This window comes from Globicephala melas, chromosome 15 (assembly GCF_963455315.2).
Source record: "Globicephala melas chromosome 15, mGloMel1.2, whole genome shotgun sequence".
In the NCBI taxonomy this organism is placed as follows: domain Eukaryota; kingdom Metazoa; phylum Chordata; class Mammalia; order Artiodactyla; family Delphinidae; genus Globicephala; species Globicephala melas.
In genome coordinates, this window is record NC_083328.1 from 28,498,612 (window position 1) to 28,519,708 (window position 21,097).

Sequence of the window (21,097 nt, forward strand, 5' to 3'; positions counted from 1 at the left end):
ACACATCCCCATCAGTCCTCTGCCCACCCACATCTTGCCCATCTCTCAAAGCTCCCAAGGAATGCCTCTCTGAGCAGGAATCCCTCTTTCCCCTCCACCCTGGTCCTTATTTCCCTCTGTCTTCCATGTACTTCCACTCAGGGATCTGTGTAGGGTAGAAGGAGCGTGGATTCCATCGTTCAGTGTGGGTCTGAATCCCAGCTGTGGCACTTCCCTGCCGCGTGACTGTGGGCAAGTCACAGCATCTCTCTGAACCTCTGTCTCCCCACCTATGAAGTGGGATGATAACAGAACCAACCTCATGGGTTGTTTTTGTTTGTTTGTTTGTTTGATGTGGACCGTTTTTAAAGTCTTTATCGAATTTGTTACAGTATTGCTTCTGTTTTATGTTTTGGTTTTTTGGCTGCGAGACATGTGGGATCTTAGCTCCCCGACCAGGGGTCGAACCCGCACCCCCTGCATTAGAAGGCAACGTCTTAACCACTGGACCGCCAGGGAAGTTCCCCCTCATGGGTTGTCTTTGTTTTGTTTTGTTTTGACAATTGAATTAGCAGAGGCAGGGAATGTGCTTGGAACACACAGTAAACACTCAATAGAGGTCAGCTGTCATTGCTGCTGTGAAAATCAGGCTCCTATTCCCTTTGACTGGGTGGCCTGCAAAAGGCCTCTGTCAGCAGGTCAGTTGTAGGGGTGTCCCCTCCTAACAGCTGGAGTGGAGGGTCTTCCCTACCCGTCCCCACCCAGCTGCTGTCCATTTCCAGAATTGGGGTTAAGCAGAGAGGCTGCCGGGAGCCCCAGCCCCGGGGTGGGTGCTGGGGCTGATGGCTGCAGCTGGGCTGAAGTCCCCTGGGCTGCGGTGATGGATGGGGGGGCCGGTCGGAAGTGGCTGCTCTGGACAGCAGCTGGCCAGACGCTGATGGATGTCCCGGGGGAGCAGGGATGCAGGGAGGATTGCAGAGACTGAGGGTCCGAGAGAGGCTAAAGCCCAGACCCTGGAAAAGCCTGCCTGGGGCGCAGCTGGAAGAGCAGACTGGTGGCCAGTGTTAGGCACAGAGGGCCCAGTGGTGGGTGGAAGGGGTGGAGGGTGGGCACTGGAGACTTTGGGCACTGTGTGTCCTGGACACTCCCTCCTAGAATCCCATCATGAAGCCTAAACACCTAAAGGTCCCATGAGCTTTGACATAAGGCTTTCGGGTTCCAGGCTATAAACCAATAGCAGTGTGATCCCAGTCAATCCTTATAACCACCTGGGCAATGGCTTAATATTTTCCCAAGTTTGCCTGTGGAGAAACAGGCTTAGATGGGGTCAAAGGAGCCATGATCTGTGTCAGAGCAAAGCCTTTTCTACCTCCCATGAAGCCAAGGGGTCCTCCAAGTAGCACTCAAGAACCCTTCCTGTGATCACCAGTTCTAACTTGCTTGTCCAAATTCTTTCGTTCATTCATTCATTTATTTATTCACCCATCCACCAAACCCCAACTGACTTCTTCCTCCATGCCGAGCCATGGTTGGGTCAGGGATACCCGAGTACTCAGACACAGCCCCTAACCTCACAGTGCTCAGTACCCAAGGTCAGACAGACCAAAGGCACACTATCCCAACTCAAGACCTTGGGGGTATGGGGTGGTCAGGGATGGCTTCCTGGAGGAGGTGGATCCCGAGCAGATGCCTGAAGGACAAGTCAAAGGAGGGACCCACTCTTCTCTGGGCAGGGCAGGGCAGGGAGTGGGAAGGAAAGAAGGCTTTTCAGCAGTGGGGACATTTGAGCTGTATCCTGAATGACAAATAGTGGACAGAGATACAGGCAATGTCTTCCAGCAGCAGGAATAGCACATGCAAAGGCCCAGATTTGGGAATCACCATAGGGTGAGGGGGTGCAGAGGGTGCCAGTGGATTCATATGCAGGAGCCCAGGATGGAAAAAGAAATGGTAAATGATTGGATCAGAGACAAGACAAGGCCCCAGTCTAACAGGTTTTTTGTTTTTTGGGGTTTTTTTGTGATACATTTGACATGTAATATTGTATTAGTTCCAGGCATACAACATAATGATTTGATTATGTATATATTGTAAAATGACACCACAATAAGTTTAGTTAACGTTCATCGCCTCGCATAGTTACATTTTTTTTTCTTGTGATGAGAACTTTTAAGATCTCCTCTCTTAGCAGCTTTCAACTATACAATACATTATTGTTAACTATAATCACCATGCTGTATGTTATATTCCCAGAACTTATTTATCTTATAACTGGAAATTTGTACCTTTTGACCCCCCTCACCCATTTCATGCCTCCCCAGTCCTACCTGCCCCCCTGGCCTCTGGCAATCAGCAATCTGTTTTCTGTATCATTCAGCTTTTTTAGATTGCACCTATAAAGTGAGATCATACAGTAGTTTTCTTTCTTTGACTTATTTCACTCAGCATAATGCCCTCAAGATCCATCCATGTTGTAACAAATGGCAAGATCTCATTCTTTTTTATAGCTGAGTACTATTCCATTGTATATGTATACCACATTTTCTTTATCCATTCATCCATCCATGGACACTTCAGTGGTTTCCATGTCTTGGCTACTGTAAGTAACGCTGCAGTGAACATGCAGATATCTTTTCGAGATAGTGGTTTAATTTCCTTAGGATATATACCCAGGACTGGAATTGCTGGACCATATGGTATTTAGATTTTTAATTTTTTGAGGAGACTCCATACTGTTTTCCATAGTGGCTGAGCCAAGTTGCATTCCCACCAGCTATGCACTAGTTCGCTTTCCTCCACATCTTCGCCAGCCCTTGTTATCTCTTGTCTTTTTTTTTTTTCTCTTGTCTTTTTGATAAAAGCCATTCTGACAGATATGAGGGGAAAGGTTTTGAATGTTGTGAAGGGTGTGACTTTATCGATAGAGGACCACTGAGTATTGCATGCGGGAGAGTTACTCATGAGATCTGTGTTTTAGAAAGAGAACCCTGGGTGGAGTTAGGAGGGTGGATTAAAGTGGAGACTGGAGGCCACTTGAAGGTCTAGGCAGTGATTCAGGAGAGAGGATGAAGGCCCAGCCCGGGCAGAGGTGGGTGGGTGGACACAACAGCATTGAGGATGCAGAGTGGACAAGGCTGGAGGCAATAATTTCCTGGGCAAATGTTACCACAGAGATGCATAGATGTCCTCCTCACCTGTTTATATGCATTTTATAAATGACAAAGCATTGGGTTAAGTTTTGAGGGGTTCAGTGGCACACTTGAGGTTCCATTAGCAGGTGGTAGAGCCTGGATGGGAACCCAGGAATGCCGGTCTAGAAACCTAGTTCTCAGTCTCCTTCTGGGTGCTTTCAGCCAAGTTGCCCTTCCAAACATGACCTGCAGGGGGTAGCAGAGAGCAGGGGACGCGCCACCGAGGCCGAGAGGACCCCGTCAGAGGCGGCTGGGCCAGCTGCGTCCGGGTTGGAAGCAGGGGACTGGGCAGTTACCGGGGAGTCAGCTCTTACCCCCAGTTTACAGAGGAGGACCCCCAGGCCCACAGAGCAGGAAGGGCTCTCCCAAGGGGTAGATCAGCCTCTCAGGATACCCCCCAGTCCAGTGCTCCTGCCGGGGAACCTGAGCTGCATTTCCCAGGGCACCAGGGGAACCTTAGAGGTCAAGAGTGGGGTCCAGGACTCCCAGACTTTCCTTCAGGAGTAGCCCCCCGGGTTTCACCACTGCCCAGCCCAGCCCCGCTGGAGGCAGGGGGATGATGAAGATGAGCCTCAGGATGTGGTCCGGGGAGTAAGCCAAGACTCCCTTAAAGACATGTTCAGGCTTCTCCCAGTGGGTGGGCGCCCACCAGGCCCCGTATAAAGGGCAATGGGGGAGGGGCGACGCCAGGTGGCGCCCTTCTGGCTGGGGCGTCCTGCGGTTCATCTCCAGACCTTTTCCATTTTCTAACTCCAGGTTTCCGGAGCAGCAGCAGCTGAAGGTCCGCGCCGTGGGATGTCTCCCTGCGGGTGGGTGGGGCCCCGTGGGTTGAGAGCGGAGGATCCAGGCTGGTATAATTTCCCCGCCTCCGTGGCCTGGGTGTCTTCCTGCTGCTAGCAGTTATCTTTAGCAAGCCAGCTCAGGGGTGGCTGGGGAGGGAGGTGAGAAGTGGGTTCAAACCCAGCAGCTGCCACTCACAGCGTGTGACCTGGGGCTCCATTCGCCTCTCTGAGCCTCTTCTGTAAATTGGGGAGGCTGAGCCCCATTTTGCCAGAAAGCACCCTTTTATGTGAAATAAAAATACCCCACATAGGCCTGGCACACAGAGGGGGCTCTGTCTCTCTCTGGCAAATCCCATATGGCCAGCTGGAGCCTGCAGTGGTGAAGCCAGGATTAGGGCTTTGCTGATAGAAAGTTAAAATATATATATATATCATATATATGATATATATATATATGATAGTTTTTTTAATTTGGAGGAGAGATGAATTTCCCACACAAAAGAATTCCAAATTATTTACCTCGATCAGCCAGGTGATCAAGGTCACCACCAACCATGATAGGTCATCTTCAGGGCACGTACCCTTGATATGATGGTGATGAAAATGGCCTTTCACCTCTGGGGTCTTCCTCCCAAAATACACAACCCGCACTGCATGCGGGATCTGAGTTCCCTGACCAGGGATCCAACCTGTGTCCCCTGCAGTAGAAGTGGAGTCTTAACCGCTGGACAGCCAGGGAAGTCTGTCGGCCAGGGAAGTCCCACAACCCCATTCTTTTTTTTTTTTTTTAATTTATTTATTTATTTATTTATTTTTGGCTGTGTTGGTTCTTCCTTGCTGCACACGGGCTTTCTCTGGTTGTGGCGAGCGGGGGCTACTCTTCGTTGTGGTGTGTGGGCTTCTCATTGCGGTGGTTTCTCTTGTTGCAGATCACAGGCTCTAGGCGTGCGGGCTTCAGTAGTTGTGGCACGTGGGCACAGTAGTTGTGGCTCGCGGGCTCTAGAGCACAGGCTCAGTAGTTGTGGCGCACGGGCTTAGTTGCTCCGCGGCATGTGGGATCTTCCCGGATCAGGGCTCGAACCCATGTCCCCTGCATTGGCAGGTGGATTCTTAACCACTGTGCCACCAGGGAAGTCCCCACAACCCCATTCTAATCATGAGAAAACCATCAGACAAATCCCAGGTGAGGGACTTGATAAATATTCCTGAAAAGTGTCAAGGTGATCAAAAGCCAGGAAAGTCTGAGAAACTGTCACAGTCCAGAGGAACCTACATGTAGTGTGGTGTCCTGGATGGGATCCTGGAACAGAAAAAAGACTTTAGGAAAAAAACTAAGGAAATCTGAATAAAGCACAGACCGTAGTAAATAATAATGTATCAATGTTAATAACAGGGGAAGTTGGATATGAGTATATGGAATTCTCTGTGCTCCTTTCACAATTTTTCTCTAAATCTAAAACTATTCTAAAATTTAAAGTTTATTTTAAAAAATTGAGGTTGGACATGAGACGGTTAACTTTTTATTTTACCTAATGAAGACATTAGAAACCTCACCAACGATCTCCCCTCCCCTATTGTTTCATAGAAGAAAGGAGGTTCATAACAGCAGGAAGGCCTCCATCTCAGGACGGACAAGAGTTGAAATGGAGTTAGTCCAGGTTAACGAAGAATTCAGACTCTTTATATTTCTCATTTTGCCCAGGACGCATGAGAAGTTGGGGCCTGGAGAATGTGGGCAGGGGGAGAAATGGTAGAAGAAAACCATAGCTGAGAACACCAGACGCTGGACCAAAGCTGATGTGTGACTTATAGTGTAAGGGTCTTGGGGGGAGTGATGCGTGGCAGGGTTGGCAGGCGATGGGGCTTCCAGGCCAGTAGGGTGACCAGCCATCCCGCCTGCCTAGGACTGAGGGGTTTCCTGGGCCCTGTACCTTCAGTTTTAAAACTGGGACAGTCCTGGGCAAGCTGGATGGTGGGTCACCCTAACCCAGCAGGTGGGCCAGGGGATGGGAGAGAGCACAGTCCTGTCCTGAGGGGACAGCACATCTCTCAGCAGCTGTCTCTAAACTCCTGGAAAGGGAAAGACAGGCCCTGTGTGGCTAGATCTTGTGATTTTTTATTATTTTTTTCAAGAGAAGCTAGAAATCCTTTTTTTTTTTAACACAAAAAACCCTGAAGTTTCAAATGTTTGCAGCTAATTCAAGCAACTATGAAATGCTTTTCAGGCCAAACCAGAGTGCATTTCATGTTGGCCCCCAGCCTGCCAGTTTGGGGCCTCTGAGAACACCTCTGATTTGGAGCCTTGAGCTGGTCCCTTGGCTCCTCTGAGCCTCGGTTTCCCTGACTGTGAAATGGGAAAAATTTTGCCTCCTCCAGGGCTGTTTGATCTGTCTGCAAGTCAGGTGCTCAGGCTGGCACATAGGAAGCTCTCGATCAATGGAAGTTACCAAGAAAACAGTCTAGTGGCAACAATGGAAATGTCCATCAGTGGATGAACAGACACATAGAATGTGGTCTATCCATACAATGGAATATTATTCAGCCTTAAAGAGGAATGCAGCCCTGTTACAGACACGGATGAATCTTGAAAACGTTATGCGAAGTGAAAGAAGCTAGTCACCAAAGACCAGAGACTGTATGATTCCATTTACATGAAACATTCAGAATAGGCAAAGCCATAAAGACAGAAATTAGTGGTTGTCAGGGGCTTGGAGAGTTGGGGGAGGAAAACGAGGGTGGGGTGGGGTGATTGCCAATGGTTTTGGGAAGGGTGATGAGAATGTTCTCAATTGTGAGAATGGTTGCACAGTTCTAGGAATATACTAAAAGCCATTGAACTGTACGCTGTGAGAGAGTGAATTGTATGGTATGTGCATTCTATCTCAGCTGGTCCTCTTTCTGGCCCCGCCCCAGCTCCCTGTGTAACCTTGAGCATGGTATTCCCCTCACCCCCGGGCCCCCGGTTCCTGCCTGGAGAACACAGATGCTGAATCAGGTACGTTCTGAGGCTGCATCCAGCTCTGACAGCTTATGATTTTATTATGACAGATGGTTACCTATTCACCAGGGCCACCTGCCCACTGAGACCCGGGATAATACAGGCCAAAGGTGGCCCATCAGCTCGGAAACCTGTAATTCTGCGCATGCCTGACAGACCACGGGGACGGGAAGGAGTCAAGCGGACCCCGGTGGAAACCCACAGATGTTTGCAGTTGATGACAGACATGTCAACAGATGGAATGAAAGAATTTGCCAGCAGCTGTTGCCTGTTTACCAAAACTCCCTCAATGAACCTCACCTTCAGCTCTTGGGGGCGGCTGCTTGGACCCCAAGTCAGGGATGCCCTGTTCTGATGGCCACTCACCTGCTGTGTGGCCCGGGGAAAGTCCCTTGGCCTCTCTGAGCTTCAGATTCTGCATGTGTGAAAGGGAGGTGGTAACGCCTCCCTCCTAGGATGGTGCCGAAGATTCAAGATGATAACGTCTAGAGCCCTTGGCGTTGGGTCAACACCAGGTAGGTGCCCAGTCTGTGGTAGCTGTTCTGATTCTTTAACCTCTCTCGGCCTCCGTTTCCCCATCTGTAATCAGACACGGTTTATCTAGATTAGTGGTTCTCAACTGGTGGGGGTGGTGATTGTAACCCTGAAGACTTGGATGGCTATTGCAGCTGCAGGGTGGGGAGCGCTACCTTTATCTAGTGGGTAGAATGCAGAGATGCTGCTGACACCCTGCGGTGCATGGGACAGCCCTCCACAGCAGAGGGTTCTCCAGCCCCAGATGTCAGCATGGCTGATATTGAGAAACCCTGGACTAAGCTCATCTCTGCGTTTGCCTCCAGCTGTAGATGTTTGGGTTTGATCTGCATTGCCTTGTGCTGGGAGGGGGTCTTGAGTGTGCAGTCTTTTAACCTGGACTTGGCCTCATAGAATGGCCTTGGGCCTAGAACACTTCCTTACCAGGAACTAAAGAGGCCCCTCAGCCTCATCGCCTTGTGTGAGGATGTCTTTCCTGTTTCAGACCCAGTGTGTGCCCCTTTGCCCTGCTTAAGTGTGTGCGTGCGTCACGTGGCACCTGGCCAACCCCACTGCTGTACCCATCCCCTGTGGGGAGGGAATGGGGTCCTTTGTTCTGCGACAGAGGAGGGGTGCGTGTATCGGTTGCCAGGAGGAACCCGCTGCTATGGGGGCCGTATATATTTATTATTATGCAGTGTATTGTCTTTCTCCCGCCTAGAGTGTCAGCTCCAGGGGTTGTGTCTGTTTTGCTCCTGGCAGGATCTTCTGTGCACAGCACAGTGCCTGGCATGTAGTAAGTGCTCACTAGATGCTTTTGGACTGAGTTTTTGACCATTGTCCTGACGTGGGGGAGAGGGGAGAGGGAAGTGGTCAGATTCGCTGATGGCAGAGGAAAGATCTCCCCCAGCCCACCCCCTCCCCTCCTTTGAAAAATCTCAGCCAGGATGGAGGGGTGTGGCTAGGCCTGGGGGCCCTCAGGGGGCTCCTCCCCGGGGGAGATGCTTGTCCCTTGGGGTCACACCAGGAAGGGAGGGGAAGCCACTGCTTCAGGTCCTTGGGGTGTGACTCACGGGTGCCCTTGGTCTTGTTTTCACCCATCACAAACCTTGTTCTGGTCTAGTGTTAAGAGCAGGTTCTCAGGAGCCAGGCAGAGTTGTGCCTCAGTTTCTTTGTCTGTACCATTGAGATAATGCTAGTGTCTCATCAGTATATTGCTGTGAAGATTCTACAAGTGAATATAGAACAGGACCTGGCATGCAGGAAGCCTGCATAAGATGTGCTGGGATTATTTGTAGAATTTCTTTTATGGAGGATCTCTAAATCTGGAAGAAGATTCCAAGGTTCTTTCCCATATGACCAGCACTTCCACTCCTAGGTGTGGACCCAAGAGAAGTAGAAACACACAGAAATTTGTACAGGGAGGTTCGTAGTGGCATTATTCGTAATACCAAAAGGAGGGAACAACCCTGTCAGTCAGTTGGATGAGTAGATAAACAAAATGTGGTGTATCTGTACCACGAAATGTTACTGGTCAATAAAAAGAAATGAAGTATTTTATTTTTTTATTGAAGTATAGTTGATTTACAATTTTGTGTTAGTTTTAGGTATACAGCAAAGTGACCTATATACATTCTATATTCTATATATATCCAGTTATACTTATATATATCTATATTCTTCTTCAGATTCTTTTCCATTTTAGGTTATTACAAAATATTGAATAGAATTCCCTGTGCTATACAGTAGGTCCTTGTTGGTTATCTATTTTATGTATAGTAGTATGTATCTGTTAATCCTAATTTATCCCTCCCCAAGAAATGAAGTACTGCTACGTGCTACAACATGGGTGAACCTTGACAACATTATGCTAAAGACACAAAAGGCCCCAAAGTACATGATTCCACTCATAGGAGATGTCCAGAATAGGCAAATCTATAGAGACAAAAAGATTAGTGGGTGCTTAAGGCTATGGGGAGCGGGCACAAGGAACAGGGAGGTGATAATAAAACGTACGGGGTTTCTTTCTGAGGTGATGAAAATGTCCTAAAATGGACTGGGTGATGGTTGCACGACTCTGAATATACTAAAAATCACTGAAATGTACACTCAATGGGTGAACTGTATGGTATGTGAATTATATCTCAGCTATTAGGAAAAAAAAAGGATTCCAAGGCTCTCGGCTGAGCCAGACCCATTTTTCAGGTTATTTCTTTAAAAGTCACACACTTAGCCTCCAGGGGGCCGTGTCCAGCTGGTGATAAATCAGCATTTTTATTTCTGTTCTGCTCTGCAGTGACCCAGGTTCCTTTATCTGCCTTGCTCACATCTGTCGCCAGCATTTCACGTGTATATCACCTGCTTTCTCACACTCACCGTAGCCGTCTGGGTCCCTCGGCTGTGTCCTCATCTGCCTCCAGGCTGTCTGGCTATCTGTCCATCCGTCAGCGTCAGTCCCTCATTCCAGCTCCGTTTACTCTTTCAAAGGGGCTCCTAGGGATGGGGGATCAGGCAGGGCCAAGGCAGGAGGCCATACAAGTGAATAAAATGACCAGTTACACAAATGCTAGGAGAGCCGGAGGCCTGGGAGAGCAGTCCTGGGGCAGGAAGGTGGTTGCAGACCCGTGTCCTTGGCCCAGAGGTCACAGTGTGGGTCAGCCCGCCTGCTCCTGCCCAACTGTGCGGAAGCCAAGAGTCGATGATGAAGGAGGAGGTCGGGTGCAGAGGGAAGCTCATGCGCCCTGGAGATGCACTGGGTTCAAATCCTACCCCTGTCAGCCCCCGACTGTGGACTCTGGGCAAATGGCCTCCCTTATCCAAGCCTCAGTTTCCTCCTCTGTAAAACAGGGCTAACAATAGCACGTAGCTCATAGGTTTGTTGTAAAAAAAACTAAAGGCAGTGATGTGTTCTAAACACTTGGCACGTGGTGGAGTGTGGATTGCGATCAGCTGGAACGCTGCGTGTAAGGCTCTGGAGTTCCAGCCCCGAGGTAATTCTGGCCAGCTGTGTGACCCTGGGCAAAGCCCTCAACCTCTCTGAGCCCTGTTTCTGCATCTGTGGAGATAAATCAGTTCTGCCCATTTCATGAGGGTGGAGGTGAGGACTCAGCACTATAGGCACCTAGTGGGCCTGGCTCTTCCGGGTATCATGACCTGGTTCTCTCCCTCCACAAGGGACAAGGGTCCAGGCTGCCCACCCCAAACCAGCTCTGGCCTCTCTGGTCTTGCTTCCTTCCTCCGTGGCAGCATCTTGCCAGTGAGCCGACTTGAATACAGCCAAGCTGTGTGGAGGGGAGAAGCAGGCTGGGGTGAGTTTGGAATGCATGTCATGGAGTCACGCTTACCGGCGATGCCATTCTGCACCCTGGCTGTGACTCAGATGTTAAGACGTGATTTCCCATCCCACGGGGTGTTCTTGTGACCTGCCAGAGGGGGCATCCTGAGCCCCCATCCCAGCATCAAATGAAAAGACCTCGCAGCCAGTCCCTCCACTGGCACAGGGGTGACTGTGATTGGGATGAAGCGTAGTGATTCATGGAGCCTTCAGCTGCCTGTGTCACCAGGGCTGGTGGCAAATCAAAGAGGAAGTCATCCCTAGCTCTGTCTGCATGGCATGTGCCCCCTTGTCCTTATGAAATATTTCATAGTAATAACCTCAGTCTGGTTCTGCCACCCACCGTGTATGTGACCTGTGATGTCACCTCATCTCCGCTTTGGCTTCCCAGGCTGCAAAATGAGCGTTGGGACCAGACCCCATTTGTTCCTTCACTGATTCCAGCATTTGGTCATTCCACAAGCACTTGTTGACACACCTGCCAGGTGTGCCTGCTGGGGGGATCCAGCTGTGAGCACCTGACGAGGTCCGGACCCTTACAGCACATTCCAGTGGGGGACAGTCAACAGACAAGCAGGTCCAAACTGACAAATTGTGGGGCCCAGAGGGAGAAGAGCCATGTGCTGTGACCTGGGGCAGAGAGGCATGGATGTGGGCTGAGCCCTGAAGCATGAGAAGGAGCCACCTGTGCAGGGCCTGGGGGGTGGGAGGGCAGGGGAGCAGCAGCTCACTGGAGGGAGCTCTGTGGGGAGGAGAGGGTAGGTGACATCAGCTGGGACTCATGAGACAGCCTGAGGAGCTCATGCTTCATGCTCGGGCTCATGGGGACAGCACCACAGGACCCCTGGCTGGGGGGGGACATGATCGCATTTCCCAGGAAACCATCTCTGGCCTCCCAGACATCTGCTGTGGGGTCTCTGGTGTCCATCCACTGTGCCGAGCTCTGGATGCAGATGCTAATTATGATAGTTAAATAGTGTTGAGCTCTTAACTGTGTGCCGGGTGTCATGATAATATGTGTGTGTGTCTGTGTTTGTGTGTGTGGTTAATTTTTATTGGGGTATAGTTGGCTTTACAATGTGGGGTTTTTTGTTTGTTTTTTGGTTTGGGTTTTTTTTAAACTTTTATTGGGGTACAGTTGATTTACAGTGTCATGTGCGTGTGTGTGTTTCTTAATTTAAAAATCACTGTGGGAGTTCCCTGGTGGCCTAGTGATTAGGATTCTGGGCTTTCACCCGTAGCCCGGGTTCAATCCCCTGTTGGGTAACTGAGATCCCACAAGCCGTGCGGTGCAGCCAAAATAAACAAACAAATAACAAATTAAAAAAATCACTTTGACCTCATGATGATTCTATGAAATAGGCCTAGCTTTATCCCCATTTTACAGATGGGGAAACTGAGGCACAGAGAAGTCAAGTGACTTGCCCCAGGTCACACAGTTGATAGTGAGGGGAAGGGTTGGAGACAAAGGGCCTGACGCCAGAGACACTTATGTCTGTCTGGGTGACTGGTGGGTAGTGATGCCCTGAGGATGTGGGGCACCTGGGGGAGAAGCAACTCTCCTGGGTAGAGATGCTGGTGAGCAGTAGGAATTTGTTTATTGGAATGGAGCACCTGGGTTTCTGACCCTTCCGCGAAGAGGCAGCACAGAGTGGTTGTCAAGACTGTGGGTCCTGAGCTGTGTGACTTTCAACCAGTCACTTAACCTCTCTGTGCTTCAGTTTTCTTATCAGTGAATTAGGAAATGTGATGATAGCTCCTTCTTCAAGGATGAGTAGGGATGAAATGAGATGATGTTTGTCTGGTGACAGCGCCTGGAACATGCTTACAATATGTTAATAAGGAAGAGAAAGGCTCAGGCCTGGAGAGGTGAGCAGTACAAGAGGAGCCCCAGTCCAGGAAATGCCTCGCAATAAGTTGCTGATGATAGTGACAGCTGGCCCTGCCTGGCCCCACCTCCCAGAGCCCAGGTATCCCCCCTCCCAAGCTGCCTTTGGGGTAAATACCCAGGGTGCTCAGACCCTGACTTAGCTCCATTGCCACTCTCTGGCCAGAGGATGGAGCCACTGTCACTTTGGCCAGATTCCTCCCGAGGTCTCCTTACTCTGGAGCAGGGCCCAGAGGGACTAAACCTTGTGCCTGCCCCAGTCAGGGCAGGGGCCACTGCCCACAGGAAGGGCCAGGCGACTGTCACATGGTGCCTCATGTTTTTGTGATGACCATCTGTTTGTGGCAGAATCATCTGAAAACAGGAAGATCCTGGTCAGGAACCACATGATTCTCAAAGGGCTGGAGGGCAGGGGACCCAGCTCGGACATCCTGATTCACTGAGGACCCTTCTGGGGTCCAGGCACCCCTTCCAAAAATATGCTTTGTTTTGTTCTGAAAGATGTACCTGAATTTATTTCTGTTGATTTAAGACTGGATATTTCTTCTAAAAAATATATATTTTTAAAATTTTGTTTTTATTTATTTTTTTATTTTTATTTTTGGCTGCGTTGGGTCTTTGTTGCTACACGCAGGCTTTCTCTAGTTGCGGCGAGCAGGGACCACCCTTCTTTGCAGTGCACGGCCTTCTCATTGCAGTAGCTTCTCTTGATGCAGAGCACGGGCTCTAGGTGCACGGGCTTCAGTAGTTGTGGCACGCAGGCTCAGTAGTTGTGGCTCGCGGGCTCTAGAGTGCAGGCTCAGTAGTTGTGGCACACAGGCTTAGTTGCTCCGCGGCATGTGGGATCTTCCCAGACCAGGGCTCGAACCTGTGTCCCCTGCGTTGGCAGGCAGATTCTTAACCACTGTGCCAGCAGGGAAGTCCTAAAAAATATTTTTATTTTGTAAGGATTTTATTTTATTTCCAAATATCTTAAACACTAGTTTGACATCGTATCTCCCAGAGGTACAGACCACAAGAAAAATGGAAAAAGCAGGTACTCCCCCAAAGGTAAGCAAAGGGCAACAATTATTCCCTTGGCGTATCCATGTCTGGTCAACCATTGAAAGAAGAAGAATAATTCTAGCAGCATAAGAGAAATGCATGCAGCTTGGTAAACTCAGAATTTTCACAGTGGACACTTCCTTTAAACCAGTCTTACCCAGTAGAAATATAACTAATTTAGCCACATATGTCATCTTAATTTTCTTATAGCTGCATTAAAAAAAAAAAAGAAGCAGGGGAAATTAATTTTAACAGTATATTTTATTTAATCTGATATATCCAAAATATTAACATTTCAACATGTAATCAATATTTTAAAATATTCCAGAGCTATTTTCCATTCTCCTTTTTTGGTACTAAGTCTTCAAAATCCGGTGTATATTTTACAGCACATCTCAGATCTGACCAGTTGTATTTCAACTGCTCAGTGGCCACAGGTGGCCAGTGGGCATCACATGGACAATACAGCCTAGACATTGAACTTCCTTGATAGGGAAAACTTAATTTTCCCCCCTTAATGTTACAGTTACTTAAGTCCTGCATTATGTGTCTGCTTTTGGTGCTGCTTTTGTTCATTTTCTTCTCTGTATACTCTGACTTTGATAAGGACTCAATGATAAAGATGATCTTTAAGATGAGTCTTCTTTCTTTCTTCAGGCTTTGAATGTCTTTTTCTTTCTCAGTTTCATCCTTTTCTCTTAGAAATCTTCCGCCAACATTTTATTGTGAAAATGTTCAAACATACAGAAAAGTTGAAAGACTTGAGCAGTGAATGCCCAGATAGCATGTTGTTATATCTATCCATCCATCCATCCCTCATCCTCTCCATCCCTCTACTCATCCATCCATCCATCCATCCATCCATCCATCCCTCTACTCATCTATTCATCCATCCATCCCTTCATCCCTCCATCCCTCTCTCCATCCATCCCTCTACCCCTCTCTCCATCCCTCTCTCCATCCATCCCTCTACCCCTCTCTCCATCCCTTTCTCCATCCATGCATCCATCCCTCTATCTCTCCATTCCTCCATCTCTTTATCTCTCCATCCATCTATAACTCTGTCTAGCCATTTTATTTTATTTTTTGATAAATTTCAAAATAAGTTGCTAACATCAGTACCCGTCCCTTTAAACAGTTTGGCATGTATTTTTTGGCATGTATTTTAATAACTAAGTTTAATATTCAGAATAGTCTTTTTCAATGCGAAAAAAAACCCCACAGGTTACAAAAGAAGCCAGCTATGTCATATATATGACAGTCATAGGATATAAAAATACTTGCGATTCTTGTTGGTGACAAAGTCACAGGTCCATGGATGTTGCTACCTCAGGAATTGAAGTTAGACACTAAATTTCAGTTACAGGCTAGTGAAAACAAAAACATAATTTTTTTCCTATCCAGATATACAGATTCTCTGAATTTGAGGACCCCTACTCGGTCCTTATTTCATAAAAACCAAATAAATCATTGCTGTTACCATGTTAAGGCAAATGCTACCCATGGCAAATTCTTCCTGCATTATCTCATTTAATGCTCACACCATCCCCATGAGGATAAAAGAAAGCTGTCTACTCACAGCACTTCTGACACCAAATACGTGGGGTTTTCCTCCACACCAACCAATTCTCCAGACACCAACCGGGTATCATATAATTCAATTCAATTCTGACACTACCTACCTGGAGTTGGGTATCAGACCACAGGTTAGGGCTCGGTCCCGCAGACCGCCCGCACTTCAGATGCCAGCCACAGGAGCTCCCCAGAGCGCCCCTACTTCTGTCTGACTTGCCCACAAAGTCAGAGGTTCTCACAACCCCCGCCCACGTTTGATAATTCGGTGGAATGGCTCCCCAAACTCAGGAACACTTGCATTTACCAGCTTATCAGAAGAGATATGATAAAGGATACAGATGAACAGCCAGATAAAGAGATACACAGGGTAAGGTCTGGAAGGGTCCTGAGCACAGGACCTTCTGTCCCCATGGAGATGCGGTTCACCACCCTCCCAGCACACGGATGTGTTCAGCCCAGAAGCTCTCCGAGCCCCATACTTTGGGGATTTTTATCGCGGCTTCATCATGTAGGCATGATGGATCATTAACTCAATCTCCAGCCCTTCTCCCTTCTCTGAGGACGGGGGTGAGGCTGAAAGCTCCAAGCTTCTAATCATGGTTTGGCCTTTTTGGCGACCAGCCCTCACCCCGGGTGCCCGCCAAGAGCCACGTCATTAGAACAAAACACTCTCCTATCACTCAGGAGATTACAAGGGTTTTAGGAGCTCTGTGTCAGGAGCTGGGGGCAGAGACGAAATATCTATTTCTTATTATGTCACATGGGGTGGAGAACTATTATCAGCCCATCTTACAGCTGAGGAGACTGAGGCCCAGAGAGGGAGTGTGATGTGCTGAGGTGCCCAGCTAGCAGGTGACGGAGCTGAGTCCTCCAGTGGATTGTTCTACTCACTCCCCACAGCAGTCTTAGGGGGCTGTGATGAGCCCTGGACCCGGCAGCCAGCAACAGAAACAGACCCGGCTGATACAAGCTGAAAGGAATCTCTTGGAAAAGGAAGAAAACTGGAGAACTCAGCCCCAGGGCTGACTATGGTCTAGAAAGTGGGCAGCAAACTCATGCCTGGAAACTTCAGATGAGGTTCTGCCCCACGGCTGCAGGCCTGGCCCCAGGGGTGGGTGTCCCTGCCACCCTGTCCCTGTGGTGGAGCTCCCATCCCTATTTCTTAGTGGGACTAGTGCCACTCTGGGACCTGTGTACTGATTGCCCCACCCAGGGGCACATGCCCGCATCCTAGCTGCCAGGAGGCTGACAAAACGCCAGGCTGCCATCCTCAGGGTCCCCAGTGGGAAGCAGGGCTTTCTCCCACTGAGACCCATGAAGGTGGAAATTTCAAGCGTGGGGAGGGGCACAGCCTGGGCAGCCCCAAGCAACGCCCAGTGCAGATGGTGCTGTTCTTACCCCCTTTACAGATGAGGACATTGAGGCTCAGGGAGGACGGAGACCCCGCCTGGATGGCCTCACTGTCTAGCTCTTCCCTGCCCTCCTGCTTCCTCTCCCAGAAACACCCAGGGTCCTTGCGCTGCTGCCCCGAATCCACTCTTCCCAGTGTGTCAATGCTGGGGGCCGGCCCACAGCACAGGCCTTGGGAGAGTAAAAAGCCTGGAGTCCTGGGTCAGAAATGCCCTTTGTGGTCCCACAGACAAAAGGTTTCAATCTACAGGGTCAGGGGGTGGGCACTGATGGCAAAAGATGTCACCCTGGTGACACTGATCCTTAATCTGGATGAGGGAGGTGGGAGGGAGCTAGTGCAGTTTGGGTTTGTGAGCTGTTTTCCGTGTGTGTGTGTGTGTGTGTGTGTGTGTGACAGAGAGAGACAGAGAGAGGAGTGGGGAGAGGAGTGGGGTTAGAGGCTGCTGGGACCTGGGCTTCGTTTCCCACTTTGGGAAATGGGGCCCAGCAGAGGGGGATGCAGGGAGATGGCGGGGAGAAGGGTCCCAGGCTGTGCAGCTGAGAGTCCTGAAACCAGACTCTGGGCCCAGCAGTGGGGTGTCTGGTCAGACAGACAGAAACCAGCCTGTGTGTGACAGCATGTTACAACCTGAGAGATGACACAGGCGCCTCTCAAGAGTCAAGGAAGGACTCTGGTGCCTGTGGTCACGGCCAGATGTGTCTTATACACAGCTGGGCAATGGAGTGGTGGGGCTGGGGGAGGAGAAGTGCTGAAAAGGAAGTGGGACAGATGCAGGGTTGGCTGGGATGGTCCCCCTGTGTGGGCTGGTGTCTGTGTGCACGCATGTGGGTACGTGTGTGAGCATCACTTTGCACGCCTGCGTGTGGCGGACGTGCATCCAGTTTTATATTGTGTGTATCTGTGTACTTGTGTGTGTGTGAGTGCCTCTGTGTGTGTGTGCACGTAGGTACCCAGGTATCTGTGTATCTATTTGCATGTGAGTTTTTATTCGGGGTTACATATGTCTCTCTACGTGTGTCTCTACGTGTAGGTATGTAGCCTCATACATACCTGTGTGTTTATATCATAATCATAGCAAACATCTATAGGGCCCATTTTGACGCCATCCTTTCCTGTCTAAGAGCAAACCTCCAGGAATGACAGCCCCAGTGACTGCCCTGGGCCTCCCCCATCCACGGCCCCAGGCCACAAAGGACGTTTGTTTCCTTCACTGGGGACCCAGATGGGGTGGGGGCCACTGTGGGAATTCCTGTAGAATTCTAGGCATTCAGCCTTTTGGGGGTCGGGGAGGCGCATGGAAAACTCTGACCGCTGGTGGGGGCTGAGGGCACAGCATGGTCATGCGGACAGGGGCCGGACTCTCCGTCCTCGAGGGAGCAGGGCCGGTGGTATTTGCAGAACCAAAAGCAGGGCCTGGGCGGCGTCTGCCTTGGACCTGGATTCCGGCCAGCAGCCTGGTCTGGCTTGGCGAGGCCTCCCCCAGACCGGTCCAAGGGACCCCATGCGCCAGGATGCTGGCCCAGAGGGTCCAGAGAGGCTCCAGGGATCACAGGGTCAGAGACGGCTATTTGTCCTGAGTGGGACGTGTGTGGCCTCGCAGCCTCCCTGGCCGCTTCCTCCTCTGTAAACGGGGTTTCCAGTGGGGAATGAAGCCTGGTGGCCTCTCTGTCCCTGCTGATCTCTGTGCCTGCCCGTCTCCTCCTCTCCCTGGGCAAGCCCCCCTCCTCATCTTTCTCAGCCCCGTGGAGGCGGGGCAGCTGATGGCTTGTTCCTGCTCACCTGTAGTGCAGTGATAGTAACCCCCTAAAAGATATGTCCGCATCCTAACGCCGGTACCTGTAAATGGGACCTTATTTGGAAATAGGGTCTTTGCAAATGTCATCAAATTAGGGATCTTGAGATGAGATCATCCTGGATTTAGGATGGGCCCTAAATCCAGTGACTGGTGTCTTTATAAGAGAAAGGAGATGGTGGCGGGAGGGGGGGTGGAATTTGAGGGACAGAGACGCAGAGGGGAAGGCCATGTGAAGATGGAGGCAGAGATGGGAGTGATGACGCCGAATGCCGAGGAGTGCCTGGAGCCCTGGAAGCTGGAAGAGGCAAGAAGAATTCACCCCTAAAGCGTCCAGATGGAGCATAACCCCAGTAACACCTTGATTCCAAACTTTCGGCTTCCAGAACCGTGAGAGAATACATTTCTGTTGTTTTAAGCCAGGTTGGTGGTAATTTGTTGCAGCAGCCCCGGGAAACGGATACACCACCGCCCCATGCGGTGCACAGTTAACTGTAGCCTGGTCATTCGTTTTCTGTTTAATCCCTATTCCAGCACCTGCTGTGGGCAGGTAACTTTAACCATGTTGGGCCTCAGCTTCCACAAATGTAAAACAGGGGAAATAATAATAAAAGCTCAGATGATGCTTAGCCGAGCTGGGTACGTCCAGAGCAGCAATGATTGTTGTTATCATGGCTGTTTCTACTCGTGGGATGGCACCTGTCATCCCCGCATCCAAAGCAATGGCCAGTTTTAATTTGGTGGGGAGGGTGTATATTATACATAAGTGTATCTGGGAATGTTTGGCTGTCACAAACCATGGTCAAAGTCAGCTTAGAGGACAGTGTCACTGGCTTAGCGTGTTGCCTGGTGCAACATAAGTGGATATAGTTTGTGGCGGCACCTGACGTCACTGGCCAAGGGGGGCCGCCCACCCCACTCACTGGCTTTCATTCATTCATGCCACACCTATTTCCTGAGCACCTACACTGTATCTGGCACAGCCAACACCAAGTCAGTCAAGGCTGACAGCTGCCCTCTGGGCTGCTCCGTCTTGTTGGGGAGGCAAGTGAACAAGGAGGGAGATGGCACAGGGTGGGGAGGTGGGAAGGGAATGGGAAGGAGGGGCCCACCCACAGGAGCCGGGGTCAGGGAAGGCTTCCTGGAGTCAGGGGAGGCCTGAGGCCAGAGCAGAAGGACAAGTAGCCCTAGAGAAGGAGGGGAAGGCATTCCAGGCAGAGAGAACAGCACGTGCAAAGGCCCAGGGACAGGAGCATGTGGAACAATGGGAGAGGTATTTTGAGCAGCCAAGGTACAGGAGGGGGCCCTGGTGAGCACCGAGGCCCAAGAGACCTCCCCCTTGAGCATGGCCTATGAGGGGCTGGGACTTGTCCTCCGGGTCTTAGGGGTCATTGGAGAATTTGAAGCAATTCTGGTTAAGGCTAAGACCAGACTTCCTTCATCTCTTACTGAGTTGCTCCTCTGTTAGAATCACCCCACCCACCTCCAGTTTTGTGTTCCAGACCTGATTCTCATGCCAATCAGGGTACTTTTCTACCCAGAGGGACTAAGAGTGGGAAGGAAAGTGGGGAGCCAGGAATCCCCAACAAAGAAGGTTTAGACACCCCAAAAGCCAGGGATCTGGTAACGCCTGGCAGACGTAGAAGGTCAGTGTCTGTAGGTGTTGGGAAGGCACAGGAAGACCCCCCGCGCCCCCCATACACCCCAGAACTTCCACCACGGCCCTCAGGCCCGGGACACTCAGAGATGTGTACAAAGCCAAGACTTGTGGGGCACCCACCACACGCTGGGCTCTGGATGGAGGGGCACCTAACACACGATCATGCTTCATCCGCCCTGGTCCTGGGAGCTGCGCACCTCTGCAGGTCCCGATGGGTGCCTGAGGTGTCCCAGAGCCCGGATTCGAACCCAGCTCTGCCTGCCCCCAAGGCTCTGGGCTCTCAACTGCTGCGCTATGCCGTCACTGGTGAATCCCCATCCCCGCCAGGCGTAACCCTTCCCTGAAAGCAGGTGTGTGGTCCCGGGGAGGAAGGAAGGGGCTGCCCAAATCCTCTTTACCGGGCTGCTGTGTGCCAGCTGCCGTGAGTGTTGGTGGCCAGTGACTCACATCCATCTTACCCACGCTCCGCTCCAGCCCAGAGGGAATCTTACCCACGCTCCAGCTCCACCTCCTCCTGAGAACCTCCCCCTCAAAAAGCCACATGCACCAAAATCCCCGTCTCGGGCTCCATCTCTTGGGAACCTAACGTAAGATGAAGTCGTGTCTGATTTCCCCAACTGAGAATCTTCCCATATACCCTAGGTCCTTCCAGAAAGAGTCTTGCCTCTTTGGCTCAGCCAGAGTTTCCTCGTCTGGCCCCTACTGACCTGCCTCCTCGCTTCTGAAGTCCTGTGCTAGCCCATCACTCGGTAAGAAGGAGCAAGAACAACTTCTTTGGGCATTCTCTGTAGAGGCAAGATCTCCGGTGGCCTCTTGTACATTGTAAGCATTTTTGGGGTGTTGATTTGGCTGGACATTCTATAAGGTGTTTTCTTGGAGCTCTAGAAAACCCAGCTCCCAGGACTCTGAGCTGGAGGAGAAAGGAGCAAT

General features: G+C 50.4%; 1 protein-coding gene across 2 annotated transcripts in view; it reads left to right on the plus strand.

The window, feature by feature from the left end:
- Positions 1 to 21,097, plus strand: part of LITAF (lipopolysaccharide induced TNF factor) — a 111,524-nt gene that overhangs the window by 25,757 nt on the left and 64,670 nt on the right. For both annotated transcript variants that reach the window (XR_011376727.1, XM_030883958.3), the window contains exon 4: positions 7,001 to 7,465. Coding sequence is in view for 1 of the 2 variants with exons in the window: in XM_030883958.3 (XP_030739818.1) it covers positions 7,426 to 7,465 (40 nt within the window). In the remaining variant the exon portion in view is untranslated. The remainder of the gene's footprint in view (positions 1 to 7,000; positions 7,466 to 21,097) is intronic.